Below are 19,660 nucleotides of genomic sequence, written 5' to 3' on the forward strand. Positions count from 1 at the left end.
CCAATTTTCCTGCTCTTAGCCGCTGGCTGGTCTTGTTATCTGCTTTGCTTGCTATTTTTTTAACATACTAACCCTACTATGTCTCTTTTCTATTCTTCCTTTGGTCTTTCTTGTAGCCCAGTTTGGTCTCTCCAGGATTCAGTAAACCTTCCTGGTATTCGGTGCATATTATTTACTGTCCTTCAGTATTCTTCCAATGTCCCCTTTTCTTCTTCCACTGTCTGATGTAGTTGCAACATTCACTGCCCACTTGGTTTCCTTGGTAGGTAGACTCTGTCAACATTGCTGTGTGGCTGAAGGACATGATTTCTTGTAATTATTTTTCTGGTCTTCCTATCCAAGGTTTTTAGTTCTTCTTGAGTCTAGTTCACTATTCCAGTGGGGTTAATTGCCTTGATGCTATTTCTACCACTGAATTTGGACTTTAAGATTTTCTTCATTTCTGATGTACTGTATTCTACTACCCTTCTTGATTTAATATTGTCAGCTTGAAGGATATCCAAGTATTTAAAGTGAATGTTTTCATCTAGACTTTTGATTCCTTTCCTTTTCACTATTTTCCCCTACTGATGTTGGGGGTGGCACATTTGTCCAGTCCAAAGTCCATTACAATATTTTGCTGTGTATATGGGCAGTATTTGAGCAGTGATTCTATTTCAAATGGTGTTTCTCCATAACGATTCAGAATCCTATGTAAAGCAGAATAGCTTGACAGATGTTCTTGATGTTTCATAGGCATGGTCTGACTTGTTCAGTATTGATGACAGAGGACTCAAATGCAATAATGGTAGTAATGATAGCGAGTCTCCTTGAAAGATTCCTATTTTAATATTAAACTCTCCCAGTATATCACCATTGACCAGCAACCATGTCTCCCATTGTGCACAAAGCTTTTTGCACAAGTTTCTGATAGTTCTACTGACTCATATTATTTCCATGTGTTTGATTATCCAATCATGTGGCACGAATCGAATGCCTCCTTGTAATCAATCCAAGCTACATTCAAGTTGATTTCTCTTCTGTAGTTTTCCAAAATCATCTTATCAATTAGAGGCTGATCTTTTGTTCTTCTGTTTGGACAGTTTCCTTTCTGTCAAGTGGAAAGAGCTTGTTTTCAATTAGATGCTGTTGGATTCCCATCAATTGCCCTACCAGTTAATAATTTGAAAGTTGCTGGTAATCAATTAATTGACCTATAGTTGCCTGATGCTGCCCCTTTTGTTGGATCTTTCATTATCAGGTAGGTTTTGCCAGATGTTAACCAGTCTTCAGTTTCACTTCCTTGCAGTATGTTGTTAAACTGCTTGGCAACGAGTGGGTGCAGACCAGGTAGATGTTCCAAGCAAAAACCATGTAGTCCATATTAAATACTTTTTCTTCCAGTAAGTCCTGCAGATGTTGGCCCTGATTGCTCAGCCAATAGTCCTGAGTCCTATAGCCCATTTGTCACCAGATGTCCAGGAACTCCAACATCTAGCCTGGTCCTTGTTGACCCAGGCAACAATCAATCCAGTACAAGTTTGTGTAGTTTATGTCTCATCATATAGTAAACCAGCCGTCTCCAAACTTTCCAGTTCTGTAGACTGGCAGCAATGGCAAGGAGGGAGATGGTTTCATGCACTCTTCCTCCAGTTCCTCTGATGAGACTTTTGCACTGTGGCTGAATCTCTGGCACAGCTCCCATCTTCCTCAGAGCATGCAAGACCCACAACTGTAATTATTGGAAAGAGGTTTAGGGAAACTCAGAGTTCAGCATTCTTGACCAGTCTAAAATGGAGGCCTGTTGGAACCCAGTCTTTGTATGTTGCGTAAATTGGGCCATCATGTGACGACTGTATTGTCATAGGTATTACACGCGTGAACACAGATTTGGGGTTTGCTGACTCGCGTTACGCGGGTTGTGTAAACGCAACTCAGACAGGCCCTCCCGCTCGCCTCAGGAAGCACAAAGGAGGCCCCCGTCCCCCCTCTCGCTCAGTCATCCCGCCTAATTCTGCGATTGGCGGTAAGGAAGGCGCATTCTTGGACAGCTGATCTGTCATTGGGCCAACCACCTGCCAGTTGCAAACGGGCAGGGAGATTGCATCAGCCCTGAGGTAATCCGGCTCGCGATTGGCTGGCGGACATTTCGCAACCTCTGGCTCCCGCCTCTCCGGAGAAAGGACGGCGGCGGCGAGCCGAGTCGGGACTGGTGGGGCTCGCGCCTTCCTCCCGGGCCAGGTAGGTGGCTCGCCGCATCCTCCCCGCCGCCGGCAAAGGCTTCGGCGGGCGTCTGGCGGCACCCGGGCCGAGGGGCCTTCGGGGGACGAGACCCTGGGCTGGGCCTACCCGGCCGTTCCCCGCGCGTGGGAACCGGCGCCGGCCTAGGGCTCTGAGGCCAACTCCCCCTCCGGACCAATTGCCGCTGGACTCCGCCTCCCTTCGCCCCCCCCCCCGCCCCGCGGCCTCCTCGCGCGCTCCCCCTGGGTGGGCGGCGGGGCTGTTGCCACGGCCGCGCCCCCCCTCCCCTCCCCCTTGGCCGGAGGGGTCCCGGCAGGTAGGGAAGCGGGAGTGCGCATGCGCGCGCGCCCGGCGGGATGATGCAAGCTGGGAGCAACCGCGGCCGGTCCCTGCTGGGATGAAGTCATGCTTGGCGGGCGGGGAGGGGCCCTGCTCCGGAAAGGGCGGGGGGGGGGCTTTCTCCCGGCGTCAGGCAGGCCTGGGGTGGGATCCCCGCTTGGGTCCCTCCGGGCTGAGCCCCTGCTGGCCGTTGAAGGTGGTTTGGAGTGCGGCGTTCGTTAGGGATGGGGCTTGGAAGGGAAACAGTCCGGGAAATGGTCATTAAGCCTGGCTGCTTCCAGTGGGGAAAAGGGAATATACAGCTAAAGGAAAATAAATAAAGGTTATTCTTTTATAAATGGTACCAAATGTAACACCAATGAATTGTATAAAATGTAACACTAAGATGTGGGGCTATCTACAGTATTTCCTGCTTAGAGAATTCACACATGGTAATCAACAAAGTTCTTTTGAAATGTTAAAAAGGATACTCACCTCAAGAAGGTGAGTAAAACAAGATAGTGTAGTGACGGATGTAAGGAAGTTGTTACAATAAGTCTTTTGGATGTAAAAGTTCAAAGAGGATCTTTTAGAAATGTAAATGACTTCAAAGACTAACTTAAATTTCTTAGGGGGGGGCGTGTATCGAGAAAAGAAAGTATAAATGCCTAGTTTGAAACTTGCTCAGTGCGCTCTTTGAACCCAATCCAACTTGGGAAGGGTCTAAGAGGCCGCGTTTGCAAACGCTTTCTTTCTTCTTTATTTTCTTTATTATTTTCAATTTTCTTTTCAATAAATCTTTGTTTTTGTTAACCAGACTTGTTTTTGAGTTGTGAGTATCAAATTTTGGGTTTTTAAATCTCACACAGCTGTGCTGCTAAGTTTACATACCGCTGGCCGAGTTTGTAAGGAGTGGATCATTTCGTAAGTAAACACGAGTGATCAGCAGGTTTTTCCCCTCTTTTCTTTTTTGCCTGCAATATGCTCGTTGGAGGTTTTCAAGAATAGATTGGATAAACATTTCTCCAGGATGCAGTAAAGACTTGGGCAAGGAGTTGGATTAAAAGACCTCCAAGATCCCTTCCTGCTCTACGATTCCACGATTCGGATCAAATTTTGGGAGTCGTAGAATAACACAAATCGTTAAACCATAGTAATAAAGGAAGTAATAAAATGGGCCCGTTCAAAAGTTTGTATATCATAGAAGGTTGGACTGATAATTTAGGTGTACACAATTTGAGATGTCAGTGAAGGATGGGTATCATACCTCTGCCTTGTTTGTAATTGGTGTCTGTGTATAAATAGCCAGAGTTTCTTAGCTCTTTCATAAGCTCTTCTGCAGTTCATTCAGGGCTGCACTGAATTTGCTGATTAGTGAAGCATAGCAAAAGTGAAAGAACTGTCAAAGGAACTGCGAGGAAAAGTAGTTCAACTTTGTAAATCAGGAGAAAGGATATAAAAATATATCCAAATATTTGAAAATGCCAATAAGTACTGTTCAGATGCTGATCAGGAAGTGGAAAAGTAGGGTTCTATTAATACCAAGTCCTGGTCAGGTCAGGTAGACCAAGAAGGATGTCGGACACAATTGCCAGGAAAATGGTTTGGGATGCTAAGAAAAATCAAGCAAGTTTTCCTGAAATACTTTGCTGAAGCAAAGTAGCACGGCTGTTTCAGCAGGCACAATAATATGTTTGAACAAAACTGGGCTGCATGATGGAGTTGGCCAGAACAAAGCCTGCTTGCAATAACCAGAACAGTTCCTAAGGAAGCCTCAAAACTGAACAAAATCATTTGGAGTGATAAGATCACAATAGTATTTTATGGTCACAAGTATAAACACCATATTTGTAGAGGAGTCAACAAAGGCTACAAAGAGAAGCACATCATCCTTGAAGCGTCTGCTGTTTTGAGGTATGTGTGTGAGCTGTAGCATCACAGGGAATTAAATAAACATTAATGGCAACATACATTCAGCATATTAGCATAAAGTTCAGGAGGAAAATTTACATTCATCGGCCTTGGTCCTGGGGGGCACTTGGACTTTCCAACATGATCAGAAACAAAAGGCCAAGTTGATCCTTGGGTGGCTGCAATAGAATAAAGTGAAGATTCTGGAGTGGCCATCACAATCTTCTGACTTCCGGCATCCTTGAGCCACTTTGGGAGATCTTACAACTGCAGGCCATGCCAGACAGCCAAAGAATATATAGGACATGGAGGCTTTTTGCCAAGAAGTAGGGAAGCTTTTTACCATGTGAGGGGACCATTTTATTTCCTTTATCTGATTGCTCGTGTTTATGTATAAACTCTTACAAATTCTGCAAGGGATATGCATGTTTAGGAGTATAACTATATCAATGACTACTGGTTCTAAAGAACTTCAGTGCTGTGGCTTGTGTTGGAAATATCAGCAGTCAAAGTATTCAGAGTAAAGACACATTGACAGTGGAATTTAAGCTGTTCATGTGTATTGCAGTTCCTCAGTTTAAGCTTTGTCGGCTGAACGGATTGTCTCAAAAAGCAGTTTCATGTGTTCCAAGAGACAGCTTCTATCTGGGATATTGTAATTTGGATTTCTGCACTAAAAAGGTTAGGCTTAATGCCCCTTCCAACTGAAGCATTCTGTCTTACAGTAACTCAGGATGGTTACAGTGTTATGATTTGTAAAATATTGCAAGCTCAGAAGCTAAGCAAGGTCATGCCTGCCCAGCGTTTGAATGGGGGGCCATGGGGAATCCCAAGGTAGTAGACTAGACTGAGAAGGCAGTGATAGCAAACCACTTTTGTGCTGTTGCCAAGGAAATGTGCTCATGAAGTCCCAGGAGTTGTGTTCAATTTGGAAACTTATTTTAAAAGTTTTAATAGATTTTGGGAAAAAAAACCAATTGTCCTTTTAGATCTTAAGATCTAACCAATACCTTCAGAAACCGTTGTGGAAGACTGTGATGCAGTATTTTAAATCTATTCCCTATGATTAGGTATTACCTGTTTTTCATTGTGTAATTTTAAAATTAGTAATTAAAAAAAACCTAGGGGAAGGGTATTGGAGTCACTGATTATAATGAAGGCTGTTGCCTTGTATATTCTCAGGGGTCAGACTATTCTCCAGGTAGTGGTCCTCAGCTGGAAATATGTGCAGACACAATAGTTACCTTTTTATCATAATAAGGTCTTTGCCACGTAAGGCAAAGATGGCAATGTAACCCCAATGTTTTCTTAACAATTTCCTCAGATTGTGCTGATGAAATTTAATAGCAAATCATAGAGATAAGATTTCCCAACTTTTTTCAGTGAAGGACAGAAAGGTGAAGTCTGTAAGCTGTTTGATAAGCTTCAAACGAGGTAAAAAACAAACTTTTTGAAATTAACTCCACAAATTGATGACAACATTGCATCATCTTAAACATTTTAATATGTTTTTAGCAGCTGAAAGGGAAGTGATCTCATGTAGGATAAGGCTTTTGGGATATATGTTTGGATATTCATGTGTTTTTGTGTTGTACGTTGTTTCTTACAACAGGAAACAATGCAGATAGCTTTTATCACTCCTTGCTTTGTGCTTGATAGGAAGATAGCCTTGCATGTGGATTTCCATGTGGACTTAGGGCATCTCCAAATTTGCATACCTTGTCCATTAAAAACCTTTAGAGGAGTGTTTTATTTTCTATTATTAGTAATACAAAAAAGCAACCTACTAAGCTGACTGCTAAAATGCATACATTTAGAAAAAAAATCTGAATAAAACATTCAGGTAAAGGGATGCATGTCCAGATATGCAAACCTATAAACATATGAAGTATTTATAGAAATGGATTTTTTAAGCATGTTGCATTGAAGATTTTAGAGAAAATTAAGAATAAAGAGGTTACTGAACGGTAATATGAATACCACAGAAAGTATAGTTGGACTTTCTTAAGATTTAGGATGGAAATTTGTATAACTTACTTTGTTAAAAATACATTACAAGAAGTTGTTTAGGAAATGTCATGATGAAGGCAACAGGTATATTAAGATAACTTAATTGCTTACTATTTGACAAAAAGATAAAACAAATTAGTTGGTGGAGTGAAAAGAAGCTATGTCTGCATTCTGTCAAAGGTTTATGATGGAGGGTAGGGTGACAGCACTTTATTTCACCATGAGAACCATTCTGTATGTAATTCGCACAAAATTAAATTTAGTTCTGAAAAGGGATCGTAAAAATTGAGGTTGATTTTCTGTTTTCTGAACTTTACACTTGTGGAATAGGCTCCTTCCAGGTTTTAGGTACTCTATCCAGTTAGGTTTCACTTGCTTTTTAATTCAGTGTCTTATCAGCTTTGCCAACTTAGCAAAACTAATGCGATGTTTCCCAAACAGATTTGGGACAAGCACTATATGTAAGATACCCCAAACTGCTTCTGGCTTGGAGGATTTACTTATTAAAACTGCCTAGAATGACATATTTTAGTGAGGGAATGGAATGTTCTGAAATTGGGGAGTTATGCATAGTTCTACACACTAGGAAGCTAGTTAGGTCTAGGCTAGATGGCCTGATTATTTAGTGCAGGGGTGTCAAACTGCCGGCCCGCGGGCTGGATGCGTCATGCAGAAGCCGCGTCCACCCCATTGCCGGCAGTGGCAAAACCGTCCCCATAGGTTGCGTGACGTCACATGATGTCGCGAGATTGACATGTCTGATTTAGTGGATACAATGGTCCAGCATGTTTTGATAATGATTCAGAATAAATACTCCAGCTTGTAGAAACACAGCACCGGTGTGCTTTTCAATAAAGGAACCGTGGCTTTTTTTCCCCAAAATACTTTGTGAATATGGAAAAGGGGACTCTTTAGTGGTTCTGTGTTTTCTACAGGCAATGTACTTTTTTGACCAAGACTGTTATAGTAGTATCCTACAACTTTTCCTCAAGTTAAATTTTCCGTCCAAACATACTCTGTTAATTATTTACAGACCTTAAAGCCGTGTCCGGCCTTCCCCACCTGGTTCTACTTAATGTGTTCTGACTGGAACTTGGGGAATTACTTTACGGCATACCTGAAAGCAGAGGTATGTGGGAGAGGAGAGAAGGTTTTTTTTCCCCCCGTCTGCCTCTTTCTTTAAAATGCTGTAGTCTCTTTGATTTTAAATCTGCATTTTGGTCTTGTGGGACAGTAATACTAGCACAGGTTTTTTTTTATAACGTGGCCTGAAAAAATGCTTTATCTTTCATGTTCTTCCTATTGGTTCTGTTGGTTATTTTCTGCCTTCTTCAGGAATGAATTCATAAGTATGTGTTAAGCATGAACAACTAGACCAGGGGTCAGCAACCTGAAACAGTGAAAGAGCCACTCGGAACCGGTTCCCTCACAAAAGGAAAAACTGGGATCCGCAAAAAATATGTGCGCATGTGCATACATGTGCGCATGCGCAGAACAGGGTTTGACTGAAGAGTGGAGCCAAGGCGAGATATGCACCTGCCCTGCATATTTGAATTGATTGGTTGAACTTTTTTTATTTATTTTATTTAATTTTTATTTTAATTCCATTTATATCCCGCCCTTCTCCGAAGACTCAGGGCGGCTTACAAGCTTAGCAGTAGCCTTCATTCTATGTATATGTCTGCTTATTAGGGCTTTCACACACACCCCAAGCGGCATTATTACAAAGTCAGCTTAATTGCCCCCAACAATCTGGGTCCTCATTTTACCTACCTCGGAAGGATGGAAGGCTGAGTCAACCTTGAGCCTGGTGGGACTCGAACCTGCACTAATTGCAGGCAGCTGGTGTTACTTAAGGAGGCATTAGCCCACTGCTCCACCAAGGTTTTTTAGTCCCACTTTTTTTTTGGACTGCACATGGCAGAGGACTGGGAGCCGCAGGAGACGGCTGAAAGAGCCGCATGCGGCTCCGGAGCCGCGGGTTGCAGACCTGTGAACTAGACCCACGAATGTAGAGTTCAAACTAGCTATTTTGCTGTCCTATGCCTATTTCACATAAATCTATGCTTTTTTCACAATTAAAGTTGCAGTGGAAACATTCTGACCATATTTGGACAATACTTGAGGATTAGCCAAACGAACATAAGCTTCTATGTCTCTTGTCATTTAAATCAGTGGTCCCCAATTTTTCCAGCTCCCCGGACTGGCAGGGGGGCGGGGGGCAGACAGTTTTGTGGTATGCCTGCTGCTTGCACAAGTGAAGCTTTGCGCGCTCACTCGCTAGCTGGGCGGCTCAGTTCCCCATGGGCTGTGGACTGGGACTGGTCCATAGACCAGGGGTTGGGGACCCCTGTCTAGAGGTCGGCTTTAAGGTCTTCATTTTGATTTCTAGTCTCTAGATCACTTCCCTAATTAGCAATTATTAGTAGGTGGATTAAATAGAAATTGGAGTCCTTTCCGTTAGGCTTCAGGCTTGAAACTATAACAGCATGGGTTTCCCTTTTGTATGACCTCTGGCAGAAGCAGGATGGGGTTAGTGGATCCCAGCAGCCTTTGATGCCATTGGCAGCCTTTGATATATATATGATCCACCAGAGTCGACTTCCCAATAGGCTCTGTGCCTTGGGAGTAAGTGGGACGGTATCGTGCTGGTTTTCTTCCTATAGAACTGATTCCAGTCAGGAGTGAAAGCTACCACACTGGGCCCCTACTTTGTGGGGTTCTGCAAGGGTTGGTACTCTCTCAGTCCTGCTTGAAGGATGATCTTACAAGAAGTGGTTGGGTGAGATCATCTATCCCCGTGGGGTGAGGTATAATCAGTATGTTGATGATACCCAGTTGTGCATCTTTGTCCCAAATAAACTAAGCAGTGCTGTTGATGTCTGGAGGCCGTGGGTGCCGGCTGGGAGAACAACGTGCTTCAGCAGAATCGTGGCAATATTGAGTGGTTTTGGGTTTTGTAGTCTTCCAGATTTCGGAGTTTATCATCTTTAGTGCTGGATGGGGCTTGCATTGCCCTAAACAGATTGTGCTGGGGTTCCTTCTAGATTCACGACCCCAGAACTGCCTATTTATACCTTTGCTCCATCAGCTGCATTAGCTGTCAGTTGGCTTCCAGATTCAATTCAAGGCACAGTTTTTGACCTTTATAGTCCTACCTACGTGGCATGGGACCGAATTACTTGAAGGACCACCTCCTCTCCCCCAGTTACATGATCTGCCTATCCCATCTGCTCAGGTGTTAAGAGGCCTTGTTAGCATCGTCCCCCCACCTTCCAGGTGAGATTGGCCCTGACTATTGTTTGTCTGGAAATCTCTTAAAACTTAGTCCTGTCAGCAAACTTGGGGATCCCATGAAATAGGGAGTCGGCAAAATTGTTCCATTATGTGCAAAACCTTTCAGACACTTTCCTGTGGTTTTGTTTATATTTGTTTCTTTAATAGTTTTTAAGGCTTTGTTTAAATTGTGAATGCTACTTGGTGTCAGCAATGGGTAGTTATATAAACTTACTAAATAAATAAATACAGCACTGTTTCCCTCAGCACTGGAATAATATTCCATGCTAAAAAGGCCAGTGTGTCTGAGCATATGGAGATGAGTGTGTGTGTTTCTCTCCTCCCCAAGTCCTTAAACATTGCATCACATTCTGCGTTTTAGAGGAAGTAATTCTTATGCAGCTTGAAGTTTAGATGGTTCTCACTTTAACAGCATCTCTTACTTGTTAGTGACATAGTACTGGAGCCATATTAGATACATGTTGACCTGAGGCCATTTGGAAAGGGGTGTGTGTGCAAAATTCTTCACACTTAAATTTTAGAAGGCCAAATAGCCTTGTTCTTGCCTCCCCCCTCCACACTGGTTTCAACAATACATTCCAGTTGGAAAGAATTTGGTAAAGATCTTTAAAATAGAGCAGAAGTTAAACAGTAAGCACAGTTGCCAAGAGAAGGTTGTGAAACTGGAAACAGTTCAGGCCCTGGCTAGACGTTTATCCACTAGGGATATCCCTTTGTGATAGCGGAAAGCATCCCGGCATGTTGCTGAGAGCGAAGCAGTAATGCGATCAAGCAGCTAACATGACTGCTTGTAACTAGAGCATTTACATTTGAGAGTTAATTTCCTGGATATAAAGTTGCAGTTTTCAATAGGAAAATCATATTCACTGTATGGCTGTCAAAATATAATGGCACTGAAAAAATTTAAGCAACCTAAGATAGAATGCAGAAAAAATGCTTTGCATATAATTTTTGAATCTGCTTGCCTCTGGAGGCCAAAATGTGGGCACTCAGAGATGAATATCACACTCGGTACTGATTTGTTCACTTCAGAAACCTTGTTGTGAGTAAAGATGGCCCTTTTAAGCTCTGTTGCTAACAGCTTATGCAATTCAAGCCAGATCTTAACTTTTCTGAAGTTTGTCCATTTGGAGGGGATACAGTCTTTCTTTGAGCAATAGCGCAATAACGGTATTGGGACTTTTGACTCTGCATAATATTTTAAAGGGACACGGTGGCTCAGTGGGTTAGGACGCTGAGCTTGTAGATCAGAAGGTCGGCAGTTTGGCGGTTCAAATCCTGAGTGCCGCGTAACAGAGTGAGCGCCTGTTACTCATCCCAGCTTCTGCCAACCTAGCAGTTCGAAAGCACATAAAAATGCAAGTTCCGTGCGCCTTTGGCGTCTAGTCATGCCAGCTACATGACCACGGAGTCGTCCTCGGACAAGCGTTGGCTCTTCGGCTTTGAAACGGAGATGAGCACCGGCCCCTAGAGTCGGAAACGACTAGCACGCATGTGCGGGGGAACCTTTACCTTTTAATATTTTAAAAATAAATTCCAAATGGCATCTGGGAGATAGATGAGATCTAAGAGCAGCAACCTAGGGCCCCTGCAGTATCTTCTGTTTTAGTGTGGCACTCATTCCACTTGCATCCCATTTTGTAAGAAGGAAGAACCTGACAGAATTGGATTAAAAGCTTGTGTAATATTTTTTTTATGGTGTGGCAAATAGACATTGAATGTAACCTAGATCTGGAGGATCTGAGATGCTCCATCTCACAGAGGATCTAAAAACCTATTTCTAACTCCCATTATCATTCTTGTGTCCAGCAATTTAATTATATCCATTTTTGTATAAGAATTAGAAACTGAGTAAGTAGTTTCTATCAAGAACAGAGAAAATTGGAATAACGCTTAAACAAAAGAAAACACTCGGGCTGGAAGCTTGTTTGAATTGCCACAATTTTGCTAACCATTAGAAGCAACAGAGCGTGAAGAATTTCTCCTGACATTTCATTTGCTGTGCTGCCATCTAATCCTGCTGCAGTCAGTTTTAACATAAAGCCACTGTAGCCCTAGCCTTGATTTATCTTGTGCCCACCCACAAACCTATGCCTTTAAATCTAAAGGTGGTAGCCTAGCATGAGTGGTAATAATTTTGTACTGGAATGGATGTTGGTATTCATCTTACGTTGGTATTCAACCCATGATTGAGTCACAGTTTAAGCTATTGTTGGTTTCACTAATAGCACATGTATACATAATGAACGTTAGGCCCTTATTTGGGCAAAATGTTCATCTTATATTTGACAGCATTTAATTTAATTTAATTTAATTTAATTTAATTTAATTTAATAATTTAATTTGTATACCGCCCTTCTCCCGAAGGACTCAGGGCGGTGAACAGGGCAATACACAATAAAAATAGAATACAAAAATTAAAAAGCCATAAACATTATGCCCATAAAATTAATACATATTAAAATTAAAACTATTTATAAAAACCCAACCCCATTCCGTCAGACCAGGCCAGCTTGTTCAAAAAAGAAAGTTTTGAGATCGCGCCGGAAGGAGCGAAGGTCGGGGGCCATCCGGAGCTCAACTGGTAAGCGGTTCCAAAGGTCTGGCGCGCCCACAGAGAACGCTCTCCCCCTGGGGGTCACCAATCGGCATTCTTTGATTGGCGGCACCCTGAGGAGGCCCTCTCTGTGGGAGCGCACTGGACGGAGGGAAGTTGATGCCGGCCGCAGGTGTTGCCGTAGGTAATCCGGACCCATGCCATGAAGGGCTTTGTAAGTCATCACTAACACCTTGAACCTCACCCGGAGAGCAACCGGTAGCCAATGCAGCTCGCGGAGCAAAGGTGTAACATGGGAGTATCGGGAAACTCCCAAGACAACTCGCGCGGCTGCATTCTGCACCAGCTGGCGTCTCCGGGTGGACCTCAAGGGCAGCCCCATGTAGAGAGCATTACAGTAGTCTAGACGAGAGGTCACGAGCGCATGAGTGACTGTGCGCAAGGCATCCCGGTCTAGATAGGGCCGCAACTGGCGCACCAGGCGAACCTGGGCAAAGGCCCCCCTAGTCACAGCTCCAATATGCTCTTCCAAAGAGAGCTGTGAATCTAGAAGGACCCCCAAGTTGCGGGCCCTATCTACGGGGGGTAATAGCTCACCCCCCATGGCCAATGATGGAATAATCGGAATTTCCCGGGATGCCGGCACGAACAGCCACTCAGTCTTGTCAGGGTTGAGTCGAAGCCTGTTCCTCCCCATCCAGACCCGGACCGCCTCCAGGCAACGGGACATCACGTTGAGGGCATCACTGGGGTGGTTTGGGGTCGAAATAAAAAGCTGGGTATCATCAGCATATTGGTGATACCCAACTCCAAAAGCACGAATGATCTCACCCAGCGGCTTCATATAGATGTTGAACAGGAGAGGCGAGAGAACCGATCCCTGAGGGACTCCACAAATGAGAGGTCTCAAGGTCGATCTCTGCCCCCCTGCCAACACCGACTGCGAACGTCCCAGAAGGTAAGAGGAGAACCACTGGAGAACTGTGCCTCCCACTCCTAACCCTCTGAGACGCCGCAGCAGGATACCATGGTCGATGGTATCAAAAGCCGCTGAGAGGTCTAAAAGGACTATGACAGAGGAGCAACCTCTGTCCCGAGCCCGCCAGAGATCATTCACCAGCGCGACCAATGCCGTCTCCGTGCTGTGCCCGGGCCTGAAACCCGATTGGTACGGGTCTAGGTAGTCAGCTTCCTCCAAGAACAAAGGGAGCTGCTGCGCCACCACGCTCTCAACAACCTTCACCAAAAAGCGAAGGTTGGAGACCGGACGATATGGTTGGCACAACTGTGAATGAATTACAATCCAAATATGGTAACTGGGAAATGCAAACAATATACCTGCAGCAAGCAACACCTATGACATTTGCCTGGACAGGCACCCACTGTAGACGATGGAAAACCATATTGAGGGGATGTCACATTATACATTTTGAAAAACAAAACAAAACTGTATTTTCCTTTCTTTCTAGATTTAGCGTGACAGTCTGTGGAAAGCCGCTCCAGGAATATCTTGAAATCCCAGAACTTCTTTTCTCATAAATCACACGGGGTCTACAGAAGAGCTTGTCCAAATGAGCAAGACATCACAACAGAACCCAGCAGCAGAAACCAATGGAGTAAGCGTCATCTATACCCAAGCGCACACAAGTGGGTTGCAACAAGTTCCTCAGCTGGTACCTGTTAGTCCTGGAGGTGGGGGCAAAGCTACACCTCCTAGTAAGCAGGGCAAAAAGAATTCCATTGTTGATAGAAACAGTGATGAATACCGCCAGCGCAGGGAACGTAATAACATGGCGGTGAAAAAGAGCCGCTTGAAAAGCAAGCAGAAAGCCCAGGACACTCTCCAGAGGGTAAACCAGCTAAAAGAAGAAAATGAACGCTTGGAGGCCAAAATCAAGCTCCTTACGAAGGAGCTGAGTGTACTGAAAGATTTGTTTCTTGAGCACGCTCACAACTTCACAGACAGTGTGCAACCTCTGGGCACGGAAAACTCTGCGACACATTCAGATGGATCTGGACAGTAGATAAACTCTGAACTTTCCTTTACCAGTTGGATAATAGAATGGAAACGAATCCGCTTTAAATTTTGTATCATCTATCATTTTTGACATCGTTTTTCAGTAGACTTATCACTCTCTTTGATGCCAGGAAATTTAACATTTATGTTAAGTATTTAACTTGTTAATGTATTTTCTTGTTGGTTTTTTAATAAATGAAAGAAATAGGGAAACATCCTCAAATTACTGTCACTAAAATTAGGACTGCATCATTTATTAAATTATTTAAATCTTTTCTGGGCATGATGATTGGGCAATATTTTTTTTCAAAATATAAAGTGTTTTAAGGTAAGAATTTACAGACATTCTTCTCAGTCTCCAGTTTATCTTGCCCAGGAAGAGATTCTGCAAGGCAAGTGTGGTTCAAAGAAAGTGTGAAGAATCCTCAGATATTCATGTGCAAATTTAACATACTTCAAATTATCTTTATAAAATGATTGAAAGCCTTAAATTAGTTGTTCGGTTGACAGCTTTTTTCCCCAGCAGGGTAACAAATAAATATCCACATACTGATAATCAGTTGAAGAGTTGATTAAGCTTTAAAATTTTCCTTTTCCACTTATTTTTGGTAATGCATGAATTATTTTGTAATATAGGTTGGGATTTTCAAATATGTAGCCCAAGTATTTTCTGTGTACGACTCCTGTAGTTGAGGTTTGCTCAGTAGCGGTGCCTAACAAATTGTTTAGTTAAGGGAAAGGCAGGCTAACACAGGAGGGTTGTGGTCTTCTCCAAGCCCTGCCTTATCTGTGGTCTGAAAATGGGTCTGTTCTCGGTGGGAGCAGCTCCCACTTTCATCCCTGTGGCCAAAAGGAATTGGGCAACAGTAGTGACTGTCTACAAATGTCTGCACTGTGTCTGACCAGGAAGTTTGTTTCTTTTGGGGATGGGTGGGCAGGATTTTCCCAGCTGCTGCTGCTTTTCTAGCAGTCTCTAGGTGAATTGCCTAGAGCAGGGGTAGGCAACCTGAGTCAGCATAGCTGACTCAGGAATTCTGGGAGTTGAAGTCCATGAGTCATAAAAGAGCCGAGGTTGCCTACCCCTGGCCTAGAGTGTGGATGTAAATGGGTGCCTGCATGCAGGTTCAAGACTCACTGCATCACTGGATGGATTTCATGCAGTGTCAGGGTTCCCACAGAGGCATAAATGACCTATGGCTCTGTGTTTGGGTGTGTTTGTGGCTTGCTCAGAGATCAATTCTGCTTCAGGGTCACGTGTTCAAAGCTTGCAGTGGTTTGGGGACAGATACCATTCAAAAATAATTGAGAGCTAGTTTGGCTTAATGGTGAAGCAGCAGGATCGGAAAGGTGTGAATTCCAGTCCTGCCTTGGGTGACTTTGGGCCAGTCACTCTCATTCCGTCTTGGCATGAAAGTCCAGCTCAGTTAACAGGGTGGTTGTGAGGAAAAGAGTATTAGGTATGCTCGCTGCTTTTTTTATAAAAATAATAAAGGCAGGATGGGGGGAAAAAGGTAGTTAAGAGTCACCTAGAGTTGCTCTCGATTGTGAGATGGGTGGCATATAAATTTAATGAAATGAATGAATGAATAAAAGCCACAACAGAAGAACCACATCGTGCCCTTCTCTCATCTTCAGCAAGGTCTTAATTTTGTAACAGTCCATGGCAGAACTGCTTTGCTTTTGAGATTTCTGACCAGAAGGAATTCCTTGTTTGAGAAGGAAAAAAAGATATATTAAAACCTTGCTATTTATTACCCAGGTTCAAATTTAATTCCACAGTGAGCCAAAAATACATAATCATATTTCTAACAGAGTCCATATTATTTGAGTAGAACAAAACATATTTAATAGCAGGGAAGTTCATGAAGCGTTAATTTATTTTCTTTCACAATCTCTCCATTCATAGGATGTTTGCATATGACTGGACTAGTGAAAATGACTTTTATACCTCCTCTTTTTTGAAGTTATTGTGTTTGTACATGTATTTAGAAAAACTCGATTGTGGTAGAAAATATTAATAAAAAGCCTTACGACAATATGCTGACCTACATTTCTGTAAAGCTAATATTTTGTATTTGAAGCCTAATAGTTTCAGGCTTACAAGCTGCAGTTCCAATAATACTGACTTTGGAGAGACTAGGAAGGGGAATGGAGATTTTGGTTAGAAGATCACCCTTGAGAGGTATAAAAATGTACCTGAGTACATTATGCAAGAACCATTGCACGCAGAATGGTTTAAAAAACCTACAGAATCCCTCTTTCATCCAATAAACTTCATGTTTTATGTATAAAAAATTTCTTACTATAGAAGTCATTTATGTATTTGTAGACCAAATGTGACATTTAAAAATGTAAAATACAAGTAAGAAATTATTTTGCAATCCATATCCATTTGTGTGACCTGCTTCCATAATTTCCTTAAAAGTCAGTCATACCAAGTTTTCAAATACTTTTTCAAATTAATTTTTTTTAAAAAAAATGCTTGAGACATACTTGTTTCATTTTATATGAAGCTTCTGTTGGGGTGGGATATCTACTTTCTTCTTTCATGCCAGGAGAAAAGTTCATCTAATTTGGGGATCCCAACTTAGCTTGTCTGCTCCCCTTCTGCAATTCTGGCTTTCATTTAACTCTAAATGTATTTGTGTGCTCAGTTTTTCGTATTAACCATTCTTATTGCATTTTTAGCATCACTTTTTAAGATTTATCCCTGATAAACATTTATCTATTACATCATAGAAGCAAAAAAGCTATTTATATCTTTCCGCCCTTTACAAATCTATTGCAACACAGTTGCTAAGCACGCTCACATTCTATTTGGTTCTTTTAATTAGTATTTTAATTCCTTGGCATTTTATTTTCCTACTCGTGTTCTGTAAATATTTTTGAAAATCTGATACATATTTAAGTTGCTTGTGATTTATTCTCCTTGTATAATTTCCTAGTCCTACAGGTTCCATACTTTCTTATCTCTCTGCTTTTTAAAGAGCCATTTTTCAGATTTTTGTTGGCAGGCTTTTCATTTAAAAGGTGTAACAAAAGGGGAAGTATATAAGGAATTGAAACTCTGTTTTGAAGTAAAACATTACAGGAAGTCCTTGACTTATGAAGTCCCCTAACCATAGGTCAAAATTATGATGGGCCCAAAATGGGCACCTTAGGGCCCATTAAGCACTTCTGGCCTGCCAGCCCTGCGGTCATGTGACCACATTTTGGGTACTTGGTAATCAGTTCACCTTTGCAACCAGTTGCAGCACCCCTGTGGCCACAATTGGCAATATTTTTTGCTAGTTTCCAGCCCCCCCCCAAATTCACACCGATGTGGATATTCACTTAACAACCTCATAAAAAAATGGTCCAGTCACAAAGGTGCCATGACTTAGGACTATAATGATTTATGACTGGAAATCTGGTCACAGGTCAAAGATTACCATAGTGTTCAAGCATATATGCAAATTGCAAACTATAAGGCAAAATGAATATGAATTCCAAGTGAAGTTTTGCCTCTCCATTGCCAAGGATAGTTGGGCATAATGTGAAGCTGATGTTTCCATCCTAATTGGGCGTGCTTTCTGGAGGAAATAAATGTTGGGAGTTGCACGCTTGAGAAGAACCCAGCAGTCACGAAGCTACTCCTGTGAGCAGGCTGAGGGCAATCCTTGTCTGGAAGTTGAGTGGCAAGACGTTGCTTGCTTCTCTTTCTCCTGGGCTAAAGGGAAGGAGGAGACCGGGAGTTGTGGGAAGCGGGGCCAAAGCAGACTAGGGGGGGGGCTCTTTCCCACCTCTCCCTTTAAGGCGACTGAGACATAGTCAAACCTTTCAAAACCTGAGCACTGAAAAGAGGATCTCAGAAAAAGATACGGAAGGCCAAAGTGATCTTCCAAGCAACACTTTTTATTCATTCATTTCATTGGCAGAACTTGTGCTCTTTACTGGCTATTAAGAAAAAGGAGAAGATTCTATTGCACTGATTCCTGTATTTGCTTAACGGCAGTTGCACCCATCATTCAGGGCAAAACTTGCAAAGAGGCAAGATGGAGAATCAAGTCAAGCATAATCAGATTTGGTCATTTGTGCCATCACCTTTTCCCATGGAAAAAAATTAGTTTGATTTTGAAGGCTTCTTCCCTTTACAAGCAGGCTTTTCTTAAGGTGCCGGGCAGGCTGCAACCGCAAATGAGTTGGCACACCTAGCCAGAGGCTGAAGCAAAAGATTTGGTGCTGCCCTGAGCCTCGGACAGGAAAGCTTCAATTTCCTCAACCGTACGAGGGACACAAGTCAGCAATTCCATTCCCCTGGCTGTCACCACAATGTCGTCCTCAATCCGTACCTGGGAAAAGACAGACACACCTGATCAGAGGTAGTGACAGAGCAAAATGACGTGGCTCCATTTCAACCTGGCTTAGTTTAAGCCTTGGCAATTGTTTACTGAGAACAAAATAATTCTGTTGCTTATGCTTCCTCCCTGCCTCCTAGTGGGATGATATACTTCCACAAAGAAGCAGCAGGAGATTTTCTCTAGGTCAGGGGTCCCCAAACAAGCAAAGCCCCATCCACGGGATGCAGGCAGCACACAAAACCACGCACCCTCCGGTCCACGGAAAAACCTCTCTCCACGGAACCGGTCCCTGGTGCCCAAAAGGTTGGGGACCTCTGCTCTAGGTTAAAAGAGAAAACCTGGGTTCTCAATACCTTTCGCTTTAGGGGGGGTGGGGGTGGATGGAGACAGTTCTTTGCCACCAGTACAAGTACTCCTCAACTTACAACACATAGTGACCATTCAAAGTTACAGCGCCACTGAAAAAAGCAACTTATGACCAATTTTCACTCTTAAAACCTTTCCAGCATTTCCATCATCCCTTGATCAAAATTCACATACTTGGCAACTGACGCACATTTATGACACTTGCTGTGTCCCAGGGTCATGTGATCACCTGCAACCTTCTGACAAGCAAAGTCAATGGGAAAACCAGATTCAGTTAACAATGTTGTTACTAAGTTAACAACTGCAGTCATTCACTTAGCGAATGTGGCAAGAGAGGTTTGTAAAATGGAGCCAAACTCACTTAGAAATGTCTCGCTTAACAACAGAAATTTTGGGCTTGGCTGTGGTCGTAATGATTAGCAGGGGTGAAAATAGCCGACCTGCAGACTGGTCTTCACGCACCTGTCACTTTGGGGTCCTGCTCAGATAAGAGGAGCCACGCGTGGCACATTTGCATGAACAGAATTCCTACCCAGCTCAAAGCAAGTAGTGCTACGTTGTTCTTTTATGAAGCCCTGTTCCATTCTTAGATTGTATCATGTGCTTGTGGATCACTATTTTGTT

The 19,660-nt window shown here is 43.0% G+C and overlaps 2 protein-coding genes across 2 annotated transcripts in view; one reads left to right on the forward strand and one right to left on the reverse strand.

The window, feature by feature from the left end:
* The first annotated feature begins 2,120 nt into the window (after positions 1 to 2,120).
* Positions 2,121 to 14,613, forward strand: CEBPG (CCAAT enhancer binding protein gamma). The gene is made up of 2 exons (XM_081335813.1): positions 2,121 to 2,220; positions 13,783 to 14,613. The coding sequence occupies exon 2, from the start codon at positions 13,885 to 13,887 to the stop codon at positions 14,335 to 14,337; it is 453 nt and encodes a 150-aa protein (XP_081191939.1). The 5' UTR covers positions 2,121 to 2,220; positions 13,783 to 13,884; the 3' UTR covers positions 14,338 to 14,613.
* Positions 14,614 to 14,849: 236 nt separating this feature from the next.
* The window catches only part of PEPD (peptidase D), a 178,911-nt gene continuing 174,100 nt past the window's right edge, over positions 14,850 to 19,660 (reverse strand). The window contains exon 15 of the mRNA XM_081335811.1: positions 14,850 to 18,661. Within this exon, the coding sequence (XP_081191937.1) occupies positions 18,521 to 18,661 (141 nt within the window). The 3' untranslated portion in view covers positions 14,850 to 18,520. The remainder of the gene's footprint in view (positions 18,662 to 19,660) is intronic.

Source organism: Vipera berus, assembly GCF_964194415.1.
Source record: "Vipera berus genome assembly, chromosome: 10".
Classification (NCBI taxonomy): Eukaryota; Metazoa; Chordata; class Lepidosauria; order Squamata; family Viperidae; genus Vipera; species Vipera berus.

Excerpts from the sequence above, each read along its gene's own strand:
- CEBPG (XM_081335813.1), top strand. The coding sequence starts at position 13,885 with ATGAGCAAGACATCACAACAGAACCCAGCAGCAGAAACCAATGGAGTA.